The 23,112-nt window shown below is 40.8% G+C and overlaps 1 protein-coding gene across 2 annotated transcripts; it reads left to right on the forward strand.

Annotated features, from left to right (window-relative positions):
* Positions 1–10,430: 10,430 nt before the first annotated feature.
* On the forward strand, positions 10,431–22,536 carry TVP23A (trans-golgi network vesicle protein 23 homolog A). Of its 2 annotated transcripts, none has more exons than XM_074158445.1 (7): positions 10,431–10,767; positions 10,852–10,931; positions 15,512–15,548; positions 16,572–16,661; positions 19,740–19,865; positions 21,489–21,618; positions 22,044–22,535. In XM_074158445.1, exons 1-7 carry the CDS (start codon positions 10,759–10,761, stop codon positions 22,103–22,105), a joined length of 534 nt encoding a protein of 177 aa, XP_074014546.1. In that variant the 5' UTR covers positions 10,431–10,758; the 3' UTR covers positions 22,106–22,535. The 2 variants fall into 2 exon arrangements, with proteins under 2 accessions (XP_074014546.1, XP_074014545.1); XM_074158444.1 differs by having other exon boundaries at positions 10,536–10,767; positions 15,512–15,656; positions 22,044–22,536.
* Positions 22,537–23,112: the final 576 nt, after the last annotated feature.

Raw genomic sequence — 23,112 nt, forward strand, 5'->3', positions numbered from 1 at the left:
AAGCAGATTTTCAGCAAGTGCTTCACACCTTAAGCAATTTCCATCTGCAAATGTGCCCAGGCAAAGTTCACCATGACTAGAAGATTACAGGCTTTTCAACCAAATACAATATTTTTTCTTCTGTTATGTCTGGATTTGAGACCAATCAAAAGTAGGATTGCCTTTGCGTAAGTGTTAAGATATAAAGATTTCGAGTTGATTCCTGTTTTACTCTTCCCACGTTTTAAGGATTCCTGAGGAATTTTCAAAAATGATCTCAAGATCATCATCTGATGTAGAATGCATCATCTGTAAGTTTGCAGATGATACCAAGTTAAGCGGGAGTGTTGATCTGCATGAGGACAGGGAGGCTCTACAGAGAGACCTAGATAGGTTGGATCAATGGGCCAACATTAATGGTATGAACTTCAACAAGACCAACTGCCAGGTCCTGCACTTGGGCCACAACAACCCCATGCATCGCTACAAGCTTGGGGAAGTGTGGCTGGAAAGCTGCCTGGCGGAAAAGGACTTGGGGGTTCTGATTGACAAGCAGCTGAATACGAGCCAGCAGTGTGCTCAGGTGGCCAAGAAAGCCAATGGCATCCTGGCTTGTATTAGAAATAGTGTGACCAGCAGACATAGGGAGGTGATTGTCCCCCTGTACTCAGCGCTGGTGAGGCCACACCTAGAGTATTGTGTTCAGTTTTGGGCACCTCAATACAAGAGAGATATCGAGGTGCTGGAGCGAGTGCAGAGGAGGGCAACGAAGCTGGTGAAGGGCCTGGAGCATAAGTCATACGACGAACGATTGAGGGAGCTCGGACTGTTTAGTTTGAGGAAGAGGAGACTGAGGGGAGACCTCATCACTCTCTATAACTACTTGAAAGGACATTGTAGAGAGGTTGGTGCTGGTCTCTTCTCACAAGCAAATAGCAATAGAACAAGAGGGAATGGCTTCAAGTTGCAACAGGGTAGGTTTAGACTAGACATTAGGAAGAAGTTCTTCACAGTAAGAGTGATCAGACACTGGAACAGGCTGCCCAGGGAGGTGGTTGAGTCACCATCCTTGGATGAGTTTAAGAGTCGTTTAGATGTGGTGTTGGGGGATGTGGTGTAGGGAAAAACTTTGTAGAATAGGGAAGATGGTTGGACTCGATGATCCCAAGGGTCTTTTCCAACCTGAATGATTCTATGATTCTATGATCTGGGAGGAAGTGTGGTTTCTATACAGCTGTCCCCAGCTTTTTCTGGGTTACAGGCAAACATGCCAAGCAATAGTGTGCTAGCAGTATTCTGCCTTTGACCTCCAACTGATTTGGCTAAGGCCAAATAAGGGAAAGGGGACTACAGGGGCTTAAGCTTTCAAAACTTAATCCAAGTTCCAGTGCTGCTACAGTCCTAATTGGTAATTTTGAGAAAATAATGAAATGTGATTTCTATTCCTGCTTTTGTTTTTGCATTTGTATAAATAATAATAATAAAAACATCTTAGTATCTTGACACTAGATAAAATCTGCTAAGGCTCATGACATACCCAGATGCCAGGTACTGAAGGATGTAACCTGGCCTACATTGGTACTCTTTCAGCTGCTTCACTGTCCCTAGGAAAAACAGTGAAATTAATTGCTAAGATTTTACTAAGACTATTTGGATTTCAAAATTAGCTGTAGACTTTGGGCAACATCATATTTACTTAGAAGTGACACTTCCTCTCAATGCAGAGAAATCAAAAGCACAAGTTCTCCTTTTTAACTAACTTTCCCCTTTAAAATGTATCATAGCACAAACAATGTGTGTGAAAAAGAGAACTAAATCAGGCTGTACATTTTTACTATTTGCTGCTTCTTATGTTGCTATTGTTTAGCACTGTCTATAGCTAAGGCATGTGTTTTCCTTTCGACTTTGAGAGGAAGACTACCATGATGATCCTTGAACATACAGACAGCTGCTATGGAACGTCACTCTTATTTATGTAAGCTGTGTGTCAGCTAAAGAGATTCCTTAGAACAGGAAGGGAAACCGTGCAGTTGAATACAACAGGAAGGGAAGCCGTGCAGTTGAATACATACATTCATCTGGGAAGCAGAGTAATGAAATGCTGATGCCTATATTATACAGGCTTGAGTCACTGCAATCAGAAAGTTGGGAAACTCGTTAAATAGACTTTCCAATCTATGAAAAATTGCTCAACCAGCAGCATGTCAAAGCTATTCAGCCTGGATAGAAGGAATCTCAAACAAAAATTCTGGTATTGAATCCGATTTATGGCCAGAGAGGCCACATACACCAGCAGAGTGGAAAATCAGAGCTCAAAGATAGAGCCAACAGCTCAGACAACATGAAAGGAATTTTCAAGAAAGCACAGTTAATTCATAATACACTATCTACTGAAATCAATAGAAACTTTGCAGCAATGTCCATGACCATTAGAGAATGCTGCCCTCAGTAAGTATCTAACTACCAGCCTGTCCCCTAACTTTGTTACATTTTGCAAAGATGGACTGCAGGAACTTACTTCAGGTAAATCTTAGAATGGAGTCTTTGGTTACCGATGTTGTAACTTTTGTCGTGCATATGCACTCACACAGTATTTCCTAAGTAATTGTGCCAAGGTTTACAGCTCTTAATGTAAAATATCTTATGTCTATTATGAAAATGACTTCCTGTAGGAAAGTTAGGATGTGATATTACGGAAGATGTTTTGAACATAGAAGGTCTGTCTTTTAAATTGCGGAGTTTTGTTTTTTTTCCCAGAGCTTGTTTTTAAAACTGTCTGATGAAATCTTTTCCCTGCTTCCTCACCTCAGAAACTAGCTGTGCTTCCACTGATGCATTGAAGTCTTTCAGCATGCTATATATTGCTTCCCAAATACTATGATGAACCTCAGTAGTGCAGGACTGCAGGTGAGACACGGCATAGAGTCCAAGGTAACGCACTACAATGCTGCTGGTCATACTGGCAGCTTCCCCAGAACATAATTTTCTCAAGTGAGTTTAGGAACTTAAAAGGTTGAGAATTTCCAATCTAGTAGGTGCGAAGAGAGATTAGGGCCTCAAATATTTGTGGTTGTTGAGAATCTCACAGAACTTTGGACAAGCATTCTCAGAAGGCTCACAGAGCAAGGCAGGCTGAACGAAAGACCTGTTTAGGCAACTGCTTTGCAAAATCCTGATAAACTAACTTAAAAAGCGTTCCTGCAGAAATTACCTTGGTCTCTACTTTTATTAGGCTGGGATATCTAAGTTTGCTGCCAGTTTGCCACAAACATTCAATAGGATTCTTTTGTTTCTTTAAACTACTGGAGTTTAAAAACTCATAGCCCTCACATTTTTAGCTTAGTAACATAAGTAATAACATAAACAACATCAATTTGCCAGACTAACCTGTGTGGTCCAGATTTGTTCTTGTGCCAAGAGGACACAGCTACCACAAAGGTCTCTGTAGAGAATTAGGTAGCTATATGAAGACAGAGACATGAAGCTGTTTTCCACAGCAATGTATCAAATATTTTCTGAACCATCTTTGTGTTGATAGGCCCATATTTAAACTATGAATTCCACTACTTTCTTCCTCACCGGAATCCCAGTGATTCATTACTTTCACTGGCACTAGAATGATCATGCTACGGTACGTGCTGGAACTTCCCAGGGAAAAAAATACTGAAACAACTGAAAAGTAACAAAATATTGCTGGTTTAGCAATATTTTGCTACAGCAGTGCTGATTTATAAGAATGCTGTTCTCTTGTTAAACTATTTTTACTAGCACAAGGTATTTCACCAGGAAGCCAAGGATGGAGCTTGAAGTGTTTTCACTAGCAGTTGGCTGCAGCTGCACGCTCTGCGAGCACGCCGTGAGCACCGAGACCTGCACCAACACCTCACTGCCGCCTGGCCGACGGACGGAGGAACAGACACTGAGAAAAGCTCTTATTTCTTCCCTTGGTTTTCAAGAAGTCTTTTAAGCACCACAAATGCACAGTTCTCTTAGCAGTAGTTTTGGGACAGACAGAGCACAACAGTACTCACCTTGTTAACAGAAGGAATTGTTACTTATCTATAGCTCAGTGCAATTTAAAAAAAGTAAAATAAAGAAAAGAAAAGCAATTCATAGCCTTTGTGTCACCACTACTGGACTTCATATAATTAGTCCAGTACACTGGTACATTGGAAAATGTGGCAAAAACCCCCTATGTATACTGGTGCACTGGAGAATGTGACAAAAGAAACTGTAATTCCCCTTACACTGAAATAAAATCAAGCAAGAATGGGAAACAGAATACAAATTCAAACCCAAACCAACAAGGAAAAGGATGTTTGCAAAATCACAGCCTGTGTCAAGTTTCAGAATGATAGAGGCAAAAAAACTGGGCAAAAATACTACACTGACGGTTGAAGAAACCATGTATTTTAGGGGCTTCCCTAGAGCATTTCTGATTTTTGTCAACTAAAACACACACTAGACACAAAAAAAATACTAAAATCCACATCAGACACCGTAGCTCTACCTTTAGCCACATGAATAAACCAGCACTTACCATGACTTTCATTTCCAGTAGTTGTGCTATTAATCCTGTAACTGCAGAGTGAATGTGATACCATAGACACAGTCACAACGCCTTTTTTTTTTCCAGGAACTTTAGGTCCATGTTTCTATAGTCCTGCAGTGTAGTCTCTGGGCTGCTCTGCCACAGAGAAGTGGAACTCTCAAACTCTTCTGCTGAAGCTGCTCTACCCTGCATGAAGGATGAAAGCCAAAGAGTTGGTGCATTCTCTGAGAAACAGACAGGTTTGGGCCCTTGCCCTTCTTCCAAGGTTTATTTCAATAATTTTTATTGGTGATTATTTATAGATTTTAAAGATGTGTGGATTGTGAATTCAGGCCCATTCACAGGAGAAACAATGCTTCATCCCCAATTTGGGGAGTCAGGCAGAACAGCTTCCACAGGAACAGCTGTGGAAGCCTCTAGTACAGCCCAGAGGTTCCTCCTCTTCTAAGCTGGGAGGTTGAGGCTGTCACCTTCCAGGCAACAGAGGAAATTGTGGTCTCTTTCCAAGCACAGACTCCACTGTAAAAGGGGCTCACAGGCCACTGACATGAACCTTGCTTTTGGTTTTGCCAAAAGAGGTTAGGACCCTACCTCCAGGAGAGGTTCAGAGCTGTGTACTGCATATAGAGCGAGTTATCACCAGCAGCACCTGGTGTATCTTGTAAAAAACGTGCAGTCAATCTGCCAGACCCCGTTCCAAGGCACTTAATGTTCCTGTGGCTTATATGGGAGATCCAGCTACCTAAAGACCAATCCTGAGCACCTCTACCTCTTTGTATGATTCAAGCCTAGAGAAACAGTATGAATTTTGTGAATTTTAATTCTTCAGACACCCCTTCAGGTTCTCTGTGACTGAGTACAATGAATTGTAGGGAGTTGAATCTATTCAGTGAACTAGAAAAACATATTAACAAATCAAAAAAAGATACCATTAAACAAGAATGCTGTAGAAATAGGGACCAGAGTCTGCTTCACAAAAATCTGCAGGTCAAAAGAATTAAGACCCATAGGTACAGGTTTCCCACTTCATTGCATCACCAGATTAGGAACCCTTTCTTACTTCTCTTTTTAGTGTTTTGTCTATACTCTACTTTTTTTCTGAGAAAGTTATTGCCTTTACCACCCTCTTGACACCAGCTTAGAATAAATAAGACCAACAAATGCAAGCAAATACAACAAAAGCTGCTTAACCACAGCCTCCACAACAAAAGATGAAGTAGACATTGCCAGTGAAAGCAGTGTTTGAAGAATTGTGCAGCAAGCACCTCAGGGATCTGAACAAGCCTATGTAGATATTACTAGCAAAAAGAAAAAACCCAAACAACAACAACAAAAAAAGGCACAGCTAATGAAGAAGCAACTTACAATTTGATAAGCAACTTCAACTATTACTTTTCCAGAGAAAACAGTAGAAACAATAGTAGTCAATTTTTCATATTAGTCTCCTGTTGAACTTTCTCAACTGTTTGATAACCCTTAGAGTTTTTTATTTAATAGGTTTAGATTACTTTTTTTTTCCCCTCAGAAAACCTATAGAGGACTGATGAGTCAGGAAAGGTATGGGATACTTGTGTAAGTGTATAATAGGCCTATTAAATTCATATAGCAAAGGAGAGAAGGGACCCCAAGAACCTCTTGTGGTGAAATCAGAAGACTAGCACCCTGGGAAATGGATCCTGGGAAATGGATCCTGCTGCTTAATGCAGCAGATCTGTTAGGTCACTTAAACCAAACTTTTGACAGGTGTCCAAACAGCCCAAGTTCCTTATTTTTGGAGTTCCCAAATTGAGTAATAATTTGCAGAAGTAACAAGTACCAAGAACTGCAGCTAAGAATGACTGAAGCTTTGAACATATCAAAAGATACATAAAGCTAAGCACACTAAGAAATCTGCAGCCAAGCACTGGGAAGCAACGTACCCCAAGCTGGAAGAGAGCTGATGGCTTTGCTTTGGTCTGCTTTTGTTTTGGCTATTTCTAAGTGACCACTGCACAGTCTCAACAGAGAAAGATACTGAAGTAAACTCATTAATAATTGCAGAGCTTTTTGTCTCCCAGGTAACCACACTACAGATTCCTACAGCACAACTTAAATAAGACCTAAAGCCATACAGTGAATACAGAGGAGAAAATAAGCTATTTCAGAAAAATGTGTAATGTTTTCTTGACTTTTTCCTAACTGAAAAGAATACAGACACTACTGCACTTTTTAGAATCAAAAGCAGTTACAGTGCCATAATGGGTATTTATACTCGAGGTACTCAAAAATTATTTTTTATCTTTTTAGACATAAGTCTGTATTGACCCTTCATCCAAGTTGTTTGGTTTTTTTAAAATCTCCATTTATATTTAGGGCCCAAACCTCTTCAGCTTTGACATATCTTCTGGTTACCCATTTCTTACTGATGGCAGAACCTGATCTCTACTGAGAACGTATTGCTACATATCACCCAACTAAAAGACACTATCCTGATCCATCAAGTAAATGCTGCGGCTTCTCACCTGTTAATAGAAAGCTGCCAACTACAACAATTCAGGTCTGTACAGCCAAAAAAATTCCACAGAAATTGTTTCTGGGCCAAAACAGGAAATAATCTTTTACAAATTAATTAAAAGGTGACACTCTTAGTTATGTATTTAATAGCCCAGATTAGAGAAGGTATCTCCTCAAAATTTAAACAATTCCTTGAACCTTCAACAAACCCTGTAAGTGTATCTAATGTGAGAGGTAAAAGTTACTCTTGGATTAACAGTATTTTCGAATATTCAGAGGAACAGAATACTTAACTGTAAACACACTGAGATACTGAAGCCAGAGCAACAACTGTTGAGTTGTTCACGATACCCTTGTGCAATTTACAGTGCGAGTCTCTAATACCATGCCAGTGCAAGATTCCGGGCAACTGTCCAAAGAAAAAGAGAAATCAGCTGACTTCATACTAATCACGTGAATAAAATACCATATTTGCTGTAGGGGAGATTCTATTCATTGTTGAAACAGAGAGCAAGAGATATTTCTCAGTTATTTGTACCAAGACTTTGGCATTGATAGTGCTCTATGATAGCAAGGCCATTATTTGTTCGGGGAAGAGGACTGGCTGTAAGGTAACGGCATGCGCACAGCAGCAAATTTTACAGTTTTGAACTAAATTATGCTATGTGTTTCAGTCAGCAACTAAATGAAATATTAAGATATTTCATAAATGGTCAAGGTTTTCCTGTATACAAACCTGAAAACCAAACCAAAATTCATAAATTCAGTGCAACTATCTTCAGATTTTGTGCTGCTGAAGCAGTATTTGAGGCCTTACATCACCTTTAGGGTGTTGCCAATCTTTCTAATGTTCCAATAATTTGTAGTTAAATCAGAAGAAAAACGAAAAGGTGTTGAAAATAGGACAGTTTGTTCTGCAAAATCCTAGCAAACTCTGGAAACTTCTAACGAGGTTTTGCTTGGATCTATTTATTTTAAAGCAAAGAAGAATGCTTTTCTAATAATCCCAAAATGAAGAAATTCTTGGTTTGACCAACGACTCCTCTAATCATCAAGGATTCTTTCTAGCTCCTAACTTGCTCTAAAAGAAAATGATAACTCATACAATACCTTGAATAATCACACAACATAATTTGACACAGCTTTCTAGAGAAGGTTACTAAAAACATTTGCATGGTATAGTGATAGTCTTCTGTGGGATTATCTCATAGACTTCGTTAGGAAAACAGATAATCCCTGCAGTGAATCAGTAGAGACAAGCACTGAAAGGAGGGAAGATCAAAGAAACATTTATGTTTTAAAATTAAAAAACAAAACACAGGTTCTGTTTCTTTTTTAGTTACATAATTTCATCTCTAATGAAATCAGTCAGCAGCACCAGAGTAGTAAATCAGATACTGAATGCTGTGAGAGGCTAATTCTCACCTCTCCCATAGAAACAAGTACTGTTTTGTCTGATGAGGAATAGAGCACACAGTTATTTCCTGGTCCCTCAGAACAAAAAAGCAACAGCTCGAATAATACAGCAACATTACAGAATTACTAAATTCAAATACTTGCTGGCAGAACTGTGCTGAGAGGGGAAAGAAGAGCTGGTATGGTGTCCGAAATGAATAATCTGGCAGTCAAGAAGATGCAGGACCTCCCTACGCTGCTTAGTGCTTCTGCCAGTGCAGTTCCGGGAGCTGCTTCTGAGTCAGAAGCCTGTTCTATTTGAAATATGTTAATGTTATGAAAAATGTTAATATGTTGCTCGTAAGCAGCGGTGCACGTTGATACAGTAAATGAAGCAGAGGTCAGCTTCCGGTATGCACATAATTATTTAATAATTGTATCTCATGACAGGTCTCAAAGAGTTTATATCTTCTTTGGGAGTGAAAGCCTATTCAAATATTTTAATGTTGTAAGCAATCATGAGCCATTCCATCAAATTACAGACTGCCTATTCAGCTTTTTAGTGCATGTCTGCTGTACTTACTGACACATTATAAAGTGTTGGTTTATCACTACTGAGGCCAAAAAAATTAGTACCACAATATTAACATTATTAGTCATAAAATACACCTTTCCCTCTCTACGATTACAAATCCTACTAAGGATTTAACAGTTTTTCTGATGCATTAGGCACTGTCTTGCTCTAATAACAGGCCTTGCACAAAGCTACTTTCCAGTTAATATTGTTTTTGAAGTGTTCACTTTAGTAACTTCTGTACTTAGTCAACAGATACATTCTGGTTTAGTTAGATGTTTTAGAAAAGACTAGGAAGTTATTATTTTGCAGGCTTATTTAGTGCTAGTAGCTATTCAGATCTACAAATGACTGTGATTTATCAGATGTTCCTTGATCCTCCACTTCATATTTAGCTGATTGGACTATTTCCCCCCATTATTGCAAAACTGTTGTCCCAAATCTGGGTTCTTTACCGGTGTGCAAAGAACCGATCCACACAGAGCTGAGATATTTATTTTGCATCTGTGCAGAGATGGGTGCTAGGTGGAAACTCCACAAACCTAGCACACCTTGGCTTATACATTGAAAGCTTTTATATTTTCCAAAAATCAACTAATTGGTATACTATACTACTCATTGGTGGCTCATGATTTCACAACAAGTTCCTATTAGCTACTTCTATTTTCGCTTCAAATTAAAGATATAGTAAATTCATAAATCACTATGTATGCTCAGTGACTAGGGGTTTCATCTAGGAGGCATATAGTTTAAAACTGGGAAGTGGGATTTTCACATTATAATGAGCTAAGATCATCTAAAGGAAGCATACTTTTTATTTTCAACACTTTGTAACAACCAGCAACCTCACAGTTTTAATGGAATGCCCCAGTTTTCCCAGTTAGATTCCTTGTGTCTTTTTGCTATCTACAGGCTGACAGAAGAGGCTTATTTTCTTTGATTGCCCAAGGTCTTTTCTTCCTTAGCAACATCTTATCCACTTTGCCTTCCTTGGGTTGACCCAATTTGATTCCTTACCCATATCCTGAAGCTCAGTTGTCTCATTTCGCTTTCTTACTTCCTTAACTCTGCTGCATAATCCATCTGCAATTTAAACAAAAGTGGGAAAAATCTTTAACTACAAGGCTGAGTTACCTGAGTTAAGGTATCACTAGCAGTACATGGGCAGTACTATCATCGTATGGGTTGCCCCCCAAAAGCCATATCGTGACCGGGGCTCAGAGCCCACTGTGAGGGGACAGCACACAGGGCTTGGCGTGGCACTGAGAGGACAACAGACTGTTGGTGTCTCCTCAAACACGTAGGAGTGTATCATATACATACATGTATCTTCACCTTTCTCTCCACTACTTTTTCCTTTTGGGGTTTATCTTCAGCAGGAGGCGTAAGAAGCCCCGTCCCGCTGGGTGTGCTTGGTGAGCAAACAGCCCTCGCCCCCGGAGCGGACATCTTGAGAGGCCGGAGGGAGGCTCTGGCCCCTCAGGCCCGCAGCCTGGACCCCCTGACACGGCCCGTCGGGCCGCCCTGGCGCGGGCAAAGGCTGAGAGCCTTGAGGTGATGGGGAGGAGCGGGGCAGCTGAAGGCACCTCGGGCACACGGGCGCAGGGGAGGCGGCCGGTCCCCGCACCAGTTTAACCGGGGTGGTCCAGCTCCGAGGCGCGGCCTCCGGGCGACGGGGAGGCGGCAGCCCGGACCCTTTTCCCTGAAACACCTCCCGGGCCCTGGCAACCATCGCGCCTGGTAACCGGGCTGGCCGAGGCGGAGGATGAAGCAGGTAGAGGCGCCGGCGGTGCGGGGCGGGGGGCGGCGGCGCGGCTCCCCCGTCCCTCCCCGCTGACGGGCTGGCTCCCCGCCGCAGGCGCTGGTGGACGACACCGAGGACGTGTCCCTCGACTTCGGCAGCGAGGAGGAGCTGGCGCTGCGGAAAGCAAAGATCAGGTAAAGGCGCGGGAGCCGAGCGGGCCCGGCCCCGCTGCGGGTCGCCCGCCTGAGGTACCGGGCCGGGGCAGCCCCTGCTGCTCCAGCGGGACTGACGCGCCGAAATACAAACAACGTTTAAACACCTAATTCCCGTTTTTTACAGGCAGGGCGGTCGAGCGCCGGACCAGGCTGCCCGGGGGCCGGGGAGCCGCTGGGTGCCGGGGGGCAGCGCCGGAGCCGGGGAGGGAGGCCCTGCCGGCCGCTGTGCCGGTGCCCGCCCGGCCACTCGGCGCCGGCCTGCCCTCGGAAACGGGAGTTTTGCCCAAAGCCAACATATCACAAAAAAACCCTACCCCAAACCCAACCAAACAGTATTTTCATTAGAGCTGGAGAGAGCTCTCATCTTCCCCAGAACAGGCTGTGCAGCAGAGAGGCCTGGCATTGCGCTGTGCACCTGGCTGAAGGGAAACGGCAAGTTATTTGCAATAAAACAGTCATGTTTTCATAGTGCTGGATGCGGTCGGAAGTATGTGGAATGTAGCATATCTTATCCTTGTAGCTGTTACCTAAGAAAAGCCACCCCATCGATCCATCTGTCAGGTGAAGCAGTCTCCCGTCACGGTACCAGAGGCGTCACTCAGCAGCTCTGTCCACACCGAGGTCCCAGGTGACACAGCTGTTGTTCTATTAGTGGCTTTTGAAGAATCTCCAGACAAAGACTGTCAAGGGGAAGTTTTGTGTCAAAAGGAATTATACATATGCATGCACCTGTCAGTAATGTGTATAATCAGCTTTGATTTTCATTGCTTTCTTCCCTTGCACCTTGCCCCAGTTTACTCCGGTCTATTACAATGCTAGTATTTCTGGTAGGCGCAAACAAAGGAAGGGAAGAGATGTTAAACCTAACATGAATGTTATCTGAGATGTGCAAACAAGCAATCACATAGCTTTACAATATAATTACTCTGTTTTACTAGTGTCTGGTGAAGCATTTTTGCCCTTCAAGTGCATCCAACTTTACAACTACATCATAAGCAGCCATAACAAAAAGTTTAACATTCCCAGAGCTGCTTTGTTTCTGAGCTTCAGCAGCAGCACACATATTAAATGAAGTTTTATATTTTGGTGCAGTCTTAGGGACCATAGTCTAAAGGATTACACTAAACTGGGAAATACAGTTTAGGAGCACATCTTGAGAACGCAAGCTACAGATTCAGTCTGTGGGACCAGACTAGAGTTAGCATGAAGTGAAACCACCCTGAAATGTTTGTAGCAGGTCCACAGCACCAGTTACTTTACTCTCAAGACCTGATCCTACTTGTTCACACTACCCGATAATATAGACAGCCAAGGTATCAGTGAACCATGCTATTAATCGATCCACTTTGTGTAGATACTTATTTCATGAAGACTTTTTTTTTTTTATTATTTGCCCTCATTGTGACAATACTAAAAGATAATCTCATACTAAGAAATCTTCTGCTATAGAATACAGAAATGAAACTCCTCACATTGTTCATGCAGAAGTCTGGTTTTATATTTCTGAAGAATCTTGTGCAAACAAGCCTGGGAACACACCCACGTAATGAAAAATGCTGTTGTCTTAAAGGGATCAACAGGATGTTCCAATCATTTGTCTTTAACTTTATCCCAAGTTCATATATCTTGAACTTGGTTGGAATTTTCATAAGCTACAACAAGTTGTGCTTTTGTGATTCTCCAAGGTACATGCAAGTGCTCCTTAAAAACAAAAAGAATGTGGATAGTGATTTAGTAAGTGGCTACTATCATAAGAAGGCCAGGAAAAAGACAAATTACACCATCTTTGCAGTTCATTGCAGTATCAGAACATTTGATCTATAACAGTTAGGAACATATGATCACTTCTTTTTCAAATCAGCCAGGTAACACAAGATGATCAAGTCAGAGGGCCTGTTTGTTCAAGTTTTGCCTAAATATATTTGAAGTACCAGACAGAGGTATAACAAGCAGCATGTAGAGTGCTTCCAGGGCACTTCTGAGCAGGTATTGGGAATGATTCTCCTGTGGTTTGGTGGTATACCTTAGGGTTGACCCAATTTGATTCCTTAATATGGATGCAACTAAATTCATAAGAGCCCATTCCTATCCTAATAGGCATCATGCTTGCAAACTGAACAGAGTTTAAATGGGATAACAAGGTAAATGGGAATTGTTTAGCCTCAGTGCTCCAGTTCTATACTGTATGGATGTTTAGATGCAACAGGATAACTAGAAGTCCAAGCAAGTGGGTTGCTGCACTTTTAGAAGCAAATGCATGCCAAGCAGAGCCAGTACAGAGTTTTAGTTACCTTTATCCTTTATTGGATTTGAATGCAAAAAAAAAGGAAAAGTTATCATATTTTAAAGGCTAGACTGTTCAAGAAATCATGTTACTTTATACAATGATTTCTTACTGCCATCATATTTCTGGAAAGTAGCTTTTAAAAAAAGTTTATAAAGTACAATTGAATTCAATATATATGCATTCACTTAAGAAAAGCTGTCCAGTTTGGTTTTTTTGTTTCAAAAGGACACAAATAGTTTATTTTCAATTTTTAAAAGACAATTTTATCTATCTGGGATTATCTGCTTATTAAAAAAAGTATCTGTTCTTATATGATAGGAGCTACAAATTTAATCTGGTGCCTGTGAATTAAGAAAAACACATTTGTTCTGTTAAGTGAGGAAGTGAACTGTTTATTTACTGGATTCTGTTAGTTTCAGGATTATTCATTTTTTAAAGGTGGACATTTTCTGAGATTGAGAGAATTGTCCAAAGAAAGAGGTGCAAGTTTTGATATATCTCCATATTCCTCCCCTGGGACAAGAACCTGCAAGTGGGTGTCTCTGGCTTGACTAGCCATATCCTTTTAAGAGGACTGGTAGTCCATAGTGTCAGTGAAGTGTTTCGTGCTGTAATAAATGTGAGCCTCTAGCTCATGTACTGTTTTTAGTAAACACCCTTCAAAGGTTGATATTGGAACACATTCAGCATCCACACAGTCATACATCATCTGACTTCCAAAATGAAACACGACTTCTCTGAATTTACTTTCACATTTGAAGCCCCAATAGAGTTATCAAAGCCCAGCCACCCTCATGCGCGTTAGGGTTGTGACCTATGAATAACTTGTATTGATACAAGATACCACTTATGCAAGTGAACCCTTACGTCTTCTCGAACGAGATCAAGACTTGAAGTAGCAAGACACTATCCACTTTTTGACAGTTCAGAATATTCCCTCTGCTTCACCCACCTACCCACCTGCCTGCTCATGGCAGAAAAAGCTCCTTTCGCTTAAAATGTCACATGTTTAGTTTTAAGTCAGAAGTAGCTTTTGGAAAGTTTGAGGTTAGCACAGGCATGATCAGGAGTAAATATAAACTACAGCTGTGTATCACTTGCCTCACCAGTCATGTGTGTGTGTAGTACTACAAGCACAATATTGCCATTATAGAAAAGGTAATTACTGGAACAGTTAACCAGCTATAGAATAATAGCATTACAATAAAGATATAAATATAACTATTATAATTTATATCTAGTTATAATGTAAGCTTGTAATACACAGTTATGGTTGTGTATATATTATATGTATCATTTTGTTATACACAGTAACAGAATAACAAATTTAATAGTTGAATAGTTAATTATGGCCTAGGCCATACTACTGTTAGTTGTTTATAGAGGAGCTTAATGAGACAACTGCTGACTTAAAAATAATTATTCACTCAGCTTAAATGCAATAGCCTCTAGTTAATTGTCAGTTTAAACCAACCAACACAAACAGAACTGTGCAGAATAAATTTTTGTACCTGGCTTATTACCCTGAAGATTGTACTGCGCTCATTATAACACTGTCCAAAGCCCCTGGCTTACTGTGCAGGCCAATATTCCATGCCATATAGTTACTTCTTCCACTGAAATTCCCCTTTATTTTGTTACAGGCAAAGTTTTTGTTTTATGAGTAAAGCACCAATATCTAGTGAAATTAATGAACATTCATTCATAAGAACTGTTAGGTTCCCAAATCCTACTCCCTCTGTAAAAGGAAGTGTTTGGTTTCAGACATTACACATGAAGGTTTGTTTTGTCTTATAACCAAGTTATATATATATTTTTTTTCAGCTTCAGAGTTCCTGTTCTTCTTTTCAAAACAGTTCTGAAAGGCATCAGATCTGTCTCAATTCTTTTGGGCCTTGCTATGCTGATTTATTTTATGAAACAACAAGGATTTTAGGGTGCAGTGTTGAACACAACCACTAGATTCCTTCATGCAGTACCAAAGAAATTGGTGGAAGACTCTAGATTTTGTTCTATCTTTGAGAAAGTTTTGACATGAACAACGCATTCCATCTTTTAGCTTTAGACTGGAGGTTGGCTACTGGAAATGCTATTGCTTTGGTAATGAAGACATGCATCAATGTATGAAATAATAGCAGCTACAAACCAGAATACCATTATAGACTAGAAATAGTTGTGTTATACTGCATGGTTAGCAAATACTGTAACATTCCTTCCTGTCCCACAGCTTACTAAGTGCTCTGTGGTTTTTTTTTTGTTTTATTTTTCCTAGGCACCCACTGGCCACCTTTTTCCACCTGTTTTTCCGAGTGAGTGCTATTATTACCTACTTGTTCTGTGACTGGTTCAGCAACAGCTTTGTTGCCTGTTTTGTCACTATTCTGCTCCTTCTATCCTTTGACTTTTGGTCAGTTAAGGTAAGATGACCCTGAGTAGTAATTACCTTTGAAAGTATTTTGTGTGCCATCAAATAAAACAAAAAAGGAAATGTATATGCTGACAAAAGTAACAAAAATGTTATCTGTTGATTTATTAAATATCTAGCCCATTTAAATTAAGAAATTCGCATATCTTAGTTACTGTTTATCACTATGTTCTCTATGGGTGATGGGAGCTACTAACATGGTCAGAAGATTGCTCTGCCATAGGTAATTTGTTTGTATGCTTACCCTCTTAAAAAAACAACCCCAAGATACAGTAATACTGGCTTTCAGTAGTGGATGCCAATGGATGTCTGAAGCTGCAGTGCTGTGCCCAGCCCCAGGGCACAGGAGCTGCGGAAGGTTCCTGGGAGCCCTGCTGTGGCATCAGGTCACGTGCAGCCCAGAATCCCAGGGGCTCCACATGTGGAACAAGGCTTTGGCATTGTAGAAGTGAAGCATTGATGCGTCCCCACTATACTAAAAACTAATATTCATCCAGGTGCAGAAATATTTTCTTAATTTGTTTGCTTGATTCCATGCAGCTTACTTGCTTTTCATTAATACTCCATTTTCTCAGTGCTTTTGTTCACATTTCTCCTCTCTTACTAAAGAAGTTTTTTTATTGGGTGCTTCTCCAACTGGGTGACTTAGAAAAGATACATCCTATAATTTCTTACCTAAATCAATGTTACTGTGCAAATTACCATATTAGAAGAGAACAGGCCCCTAAATTTATGGTAACTCATCCATCCTTAATGGCTGTTGTGCTCAAGCTGGCACAGCTTTTTGAACTAATTTTAGTATTTGATAAAAGAATATGATTTTTAGACATGCTTGTCTTTTTTAAAATGTTAGTCTGACAAGTGAATTATACAACTGATTAATGCAAATAATTGTTTCCGTCACTAGAATGTGACAGGAAGACTCTTGGTTGGTTTGCGTTGGTGGAACCAGATTGATGAAGACGGAAAAAGCCACTGGGTGTTTGAAGCAAGAAGGGTAAGTACGCTAATAAAAGTAGGCACAGGACAAACAGAATCCGTAGGAAAGCTTGTGAAGCTGAGGCTAAGTCAAATAAAGAAGTAACAAATAGAGCACCTTTGTAACAGTTACTTTTTATCCAGCTTCTATAGAAGACAATGTAAGTATTCAGTTCGAAACACACTGGATTGTCATATCCTGGAAGCATTCAGAACAAAACTGGTCTCACAACATTGTCATCATATGCATCAGCAGAATAAATATTCATAGCATGGTGCTATAGGTATGAAAGATTTCTCATAGTTCTATTTTATTTTCTAGTGAGGACATCTTGTAATAAACACATCTTCCTATAGTTAATCCCAATGCAGAATCCTCTTCAGGAAAGATGTATGTTGAAAGCAATGCTAAATAGTTCAAATTCAGCATTTTAAAATGAATGTTTTATTCATGCTTGGGGAATAGAACCCAGATCACAGAGCATTCTGATACTGCTAGAGCTCCCCAAATATAGCAAAGAAAGCTGTAAAATGGCTCTTGGCATCGTTGCCAGAGCCAGGACTGCAGGCTTTTGCTTTCACGTGCTAGCATTCTCTCCACAGCCCCATTCAGGGGCACAGCCACACTTGAGGCTGCTCACTAGGACAGCCTTTTCGAGCCCATCCAGCTGGGCGCAGCCTGGGGACTGAGCCCAGGGTTAAAACACCCTGAATGTGCAGGGCCGGGGTGCCCTCTAGCAGCCCCACCGCTCTCTGCAGCGAGAGCAGGACAAGCAAGAGAGCAACCGGCAGAGCCGAGGACAACAGAAGTTAACATTCTTCCTGTAATCTAAGTGACACCTAAAGAGAGAATATAGGCAATCCTACATGAAAGCAAAGAAACAAGAAGACCCTCAGAGTTTCTGAGTTTTGTCAAGTCAAGACAGCGAGCAAGAGTTTTCTTAGCACTTAAAAGCAATGACATCCATAAAAGGACCATCTGACCTCATAATTACTGGAAAATGAGCAAGCCCAGTTCACCTATTACAGTTTGTTAATTCTAGCTGAGGAGTACAAAGTTGACTCATTGGTGTGGGCTAAAGCCTTCCAAAAATTCTGACAAGTGGTAGCTTGGTTAATGTGAAAATGATAGCACCACAGGAAGGAACGTATTAGGGTGGATTGTATTTTTGTCACAGCTTATCCATGAGAAATACCTAAAACACACACAAATCTCTTACTTTCTGGAGTCAGGCATTCCCCACCTCCTCTGCCAGCCCTCTGGCAACTTTTTAAGATCTCTTCCTTTATGGGTAAATTTGCTTACAAATATTCCACTCACCAACAATGCGCAGTTAATTCCTGGCATTGCTGCTGATGCAACAGAGGTTTGCCCCTGAAATCCCATCTTCTGCTGAGGTTTGCTGGAAGAAAAGTAATTCTCACACTTGCATTCCAAACATCAGAGCTGCCCTCTCCCTTCTTTGGGATGACTGCAGCCTTTTATAATCTTGCGCATCGAGTTATCTGGGTCCTTTAGGTGCAGAGTTCTCAGGTGTATTGACTTTTTTTTTTTTTTCCCCTAAATAGATAGTGCTAACACAATGCCACTGTTGGGTAATTTGTCAGTAATTTGGGATACAGGTGGTTAAACCCTTTTATTGACTCAGAGCATCTGTCCTTTTCTGTAACTACGAAGGCATAGAACATTATTCTTTGCATCTCTGCAACATAACTGGGTTAGAGGGTACATGAAAAAATTATAACCACCAAAAATTATTGCACCTTGCAGGGTTTTCTTAGACAGGATAGAGTAACTTAACCATATTTACAAGTTGGATGCCACTGTCTGCCTTATGATGGATGGATGAGTCCTATTTTTACATGGAGAGTTCAAGATACTGAAAATGAAATAAAAGGCTTTTCAGTTGCCAGAGTGGAAGAGTCCACAGGGTTTTTTTTTCCAGTTGTGAAGCTTGTGTTTCAGAAGGAGCACTTCTGGTGCTGGTGGTGGTTGAGCGGTCTGAGGTTTGGAGTGAGATTTTGAATTCTGGTCTCCTATGAAAGGTCAGAACCTTCTGAACAATTCTCTTTCTTTAGTTTTTCCCGAGTGCTAGGAGTTAACAATGATCCTTTCAGTGCAGATAGAGACACACGAGTTGTGCTGACAGGAAGAAATCTGCAACCAGGGCTTTTTGCAGCCTGCATGAGTTTCTTTGCTCTCCCTGAAGAACACGCATGGAGCACCTGAGTAACGATGCCTCTTTCCGAGAGATGCCAGCGGTTACTGTGGTGTCCAACAGTATTACAGAAGAGGCATTTTTGAAGCCACAGTTCTTAATTTATGCAACATCAGTGGACTTCATAAGCAAAATTGAAGTATTAGTTTACATAATAGAAAACTAATTTCACGCAAGATTTAAATTAAGCTAAGGTACTGCATGTTTTTAGGAAAATGTATCAAAATGGGCACTGTTAAGAGAATTCCATTGTCTGAACTGGAACTAACTGATAAATCCTATGGGGGATTTTTCTGCTTGTTAGCACTTGCGACAAACAGCTCGTTGCAGTTTCTACAGTAGGTATTGTAGCTTTTCCAATACTGGACTGATTTTTTCCCCCATACTTTTGATTTGTGAAGAGGGCACGTGTCACAAATCTCCGCTGCCGACAGCGAAGTACTCACGCTAAAGTTCTGTTTGTCATTCTGCCCTCTGTTTCACACTTCTCTAAGGCCTTGGTAACATTTGAATCTAATATCAAAGTTAACTTACTATTTCTGAAGTGTGAAAGCAATTGTCAGTGTAACAGAACTTTTACTTTAAAATACTACTAATCTGTAGTGTTAGTGGGAGCTATCATTGACAAAAGGAATAATTATCTCATTTAAACGTGAACAGAGACTGGAACATTTTGAAAAGAAAATACTGGCATGTCCTGTAGGGCAGCAGGCAGAAAACCTGGCATAAGCTACTTCGTATTCAGTCTTCTTTCCATGCATATAATATGTGAAATCTAGGTAAAGAAGTAGTTTTGCCCATTCCTCCTCCTCTGCTGATTTGTTATTTATTGTGGAATTTATCTTTGTGACTAGTAGTTTCAATAATTTTCCTTCTAGGTGCCTACAAGAGCTGCCTCAACTGAAGCTGAAGCTCGAATCTTCTGGCTTGGTCTCATTATCTGTCCAGTTATTTGGACAGTGTTTTTCTTTAGCACCTTGTTCTCCTTGAAGCTGAAATGGCTGGTAAGTGTGGGCGTACTGACAGACCTACAGCTGACAGACAATGTTAGTAGATGGAAGAGATATCTGTTAATTTAGCAACAGTCTTTGAACCAAATCTTCCAACAGTACAAAAATTACAACAACAGCTTCAAAAAATTGGAGGATTTCCCTGCACTCTGGAAAGGATTAGTAATTTTTAGCTCCACTTCTATTAAGTTACTGGATGTCAATTCCTTCATCTCACTGGAGAACCGTAAGTGGTTGGCAAAATTACAGACTTCTTTTTAACAGTAGCACCTTACTTTTCCCCAACTTATTTCAGTCAAAGGAAACTAATAGGAGAGGACAAAAAATGAACCAGTGGTGCTGGTTTTCAGGTTTTCACATCTGCTTAGGACTTGAATGTTACTTGCTCTTAAAGTAAGGTTTTTAGATTTCTGGTACGATTTCCTTTTGAAAGAACCAGTGTCATAGTGCGTAAAACCCTGGTAAATTGAGCCATACTATGTATTTTGTAATTACTGTATTTATAAGCCATCTACTCTATGAAGAAAAACATTAAACATTTTTCTAAATACGAGAGGAAATTTACCTCATATAGTGCATTATGTTAAGATGTTTGTGTCTATAAAGCCATGTTTTCCCCTGTAAACATTAAGTGCTTGAATAATCATCATAGAATGCATTTTGTGGAGTTCCTAGCCACGCTAAGTACAATTTCTTAATTCAGTTTGAAATGATAAGAAGTATCTTGCACAGGTGCAGCTTCATAACCAGTAACAGCCAACGTTACACTTATTAAATGAAACGGGAAGTTCAGTTATGGATATGAATCAATTGCAAATCATTCACTGATTTCTTAGAGCCCAAAGTGGCATAGCTACACAAGCGATAGCTAAAATTAAACCCACAGTCTTTCTCCACGGTTCCTCCTTTATTTTTGAAAACCAGATTGTTTGCTAACTACGCGCTGGCTGGAGGAGCCCTAACGAGCGCTGCAGGCAGGTTGCTCAGCTGCTTGTAAAAAGGCCAGTTGCACCAATGCAATGTGATGGCTTCCAGGAAACTCTTCCTGGGGCTAAGGAAAACGTTTTTTGTAAGTTATTTCATTACTCAGATGGGTTCTGCCTGCTGCTGAGCCTGTAGTACCACAAAAGGATCTAATTATCTTCACTGCCTGTTAGTGCTAGATACTGATTTGTATCTATTGATGCTTTTTGTAAATCTGTTAAGTTCCAGGATCCTATTTGTATCTAATAAGGCATTTGTCAGCTAAACAAGCCTGTGGGCTTGCTACCTATCTGCAGATACAAATCAGGCCTAAAAAAAGTGACATTATTATGGAATCAGTTGAACACGTCCTTTTCTGAATAAGGGCTTTTAGGAAAGTAATGAAGTCTTTCAAGTTATGGAATGACCCAAAAAAATTGTTTCTCTGTGAGAGGCATTTTGTAGAAAGGTAAGTTTGACATGGCTGGATCTCTTTAAAGGTCATTTTTTACTGGAAGAAATATCTCCCTCTCATAGCATGTATGTTTACCTAAATAGTATGGATACATACACACACGTGTGCCTATCTATTCTATATGTACAGTCTATACAGAGCAGTGTGTTTGTCCCAGCTGAACTGTTGTTTGTCCACAGGCTCTTGTGATAGCTGGGATCTCCCTTCAAACCGCTAATTTATATGGCTACATCCACTGCAAATTAGGGGGACAAAAAAGCATCAGCAGAGCAACATCAAGTTTTTTTGTCAGAGCAGACGCTCCCAAGAGTAAGTACCGAGTTGCTCTGCCAGGTACAGCCCCTGAAGTACCACGCACTGACCCGCCTCACGCTGTTGGGTTTAGCTCTTCCCAGGTCTTGGCTCCTCAAATCACTCCTGGCCGGGCTACCCCCATTCTCCAATGAGCCTCTTGCGGGGCTCGCTCGGGGGGGTGCCATACCCCGTCACTTTGCTCGGTGTTGAGAAGCCTGCGGAAGCCTCACGACTGAGCTGCTTCCAAGCCCCAGGCAGAACGTCCTCTAAGTTAAATCCAAAGGGATGTCTGCTGAGGTGTCCCAATGCCTCTGCCTGGGCACAGCTGGGAGGGACACCTCCAGCCCACGGGCTTCCACCAGGCTCTGCCCCGCTTTTTGTGAGAGATGGCTACATCCCAGGTTACGCTCAGAGCCCCGCTCCCTGTGCTCACTCCACAGGACAGACGGGGAGGCTGTCAGAAGACCACACTGAAGAACACGGGAAGACAAGCACCAGATAATCAAATAAGGAAGAACAAAAAAGACGAGCAGTAAAAATACTCATTTATGAAAGCTGTTCTTCATAAGAAGGTATTTAAGTAAAGCTCTTCTAGAATTACACCTGCATGAAATAATGATTGTCATTTGTGTTTCAGTCTTTAGATTCTGAAAGATTTTGAGCCTGTTACATTTCATCAAAAAGCAGGTTGTACAGGCACAAAGGCCATGCTGATGTTCATACAGAGCACACTTCATTATGAAAAAAAGTATGTCAACTCACCTGAAACTGCTGGGTTATCTTAACCAAGAATTAGAATGTAATCAAAGGACAATGCTCATTTGTTTAATTTTGGAGCTACAATAAACAAAATCAAACTGCCATTCCCTCTTGTACACAATACTGATTTCTCAAAGCTTTGTTTCCTCAATAAAAAAAGGAATTGCAATCACAAAGAACCTCTAAGTTATTAAAAATACCAAATGGTTATTTTTTAGCATTCAGGCTTAAAGGTCAAGCAGAAGTCATGCAGCAGCTTCACACAGAACTTGTGTGAAGCAGCCCGTTACGTATAGATAATTGACTTGCCTAAACTCTAGTAGGTTTTTATTTTAATACTGATGCCAATTGTGAAAAAAAGGAGACAATATGACACTGAATTTCACTCTAAACATAGATCTTTTCCACTGAAAAGGAAGATACCAAAATGATGTTATTCATTAAGAGAGAGCGGGCGTTACAATCCACCCTCGTGCAGAAGGCAGGACAAAGCCTGCTGCATGTGCAGAGCGGACACATCGGATACAGCGCCCCAGTGTCAGCAAAGCGTATTTTATATTCAACTTTCTAAATGCAATCTTGTATCCGCATGTCCGCGAACAGCAGGTTCCTATCCAGGTTATTAGCACCATGACAGCAGACGCAGATTGTGCCTGTGTAACAGATGAAGACGCAGTTTTACAGCTTTCTAGCTTTGAGACCACCTGTGAACTACAACAATCTCAAACTATGGAAATAAACTAAGGCAAG

The sequence above is a fragment of the Numenius arquata genome, chromosome 14 (genome assembly GCF_964106895.1).
Source record: "Numenius arquata chromosome 14, bNumArq3.hap1.1, whole genome shotgun sequence".
Classification (NCBI taxonomy): Eukaryota; Metazoa; Chordata; class Aves; order Charadriiformes; family Scolopacidae; genus Numenius; species Numenius arquata.

Excerpts from the sequence above, each read along its gene's own strand:
- TVP23A (XM_074158444.1), top strand. Across the intron at positions 10,932-15,511 it reads CTGCGGAAAGCAAAGATCAG|GCACCCACTGGCCACCTTTT; the intron begins GTAAAGGCGCGG and ends TATTTTTCCTAG. Across the intron at positions 21,619-22,043 it reads CAGAGCAGACGCTCCCAAGA|GACAGACGGGGAGGCTGTCA; the intron begins GTAAGTACCGAG and ends CTCACTCCACAG.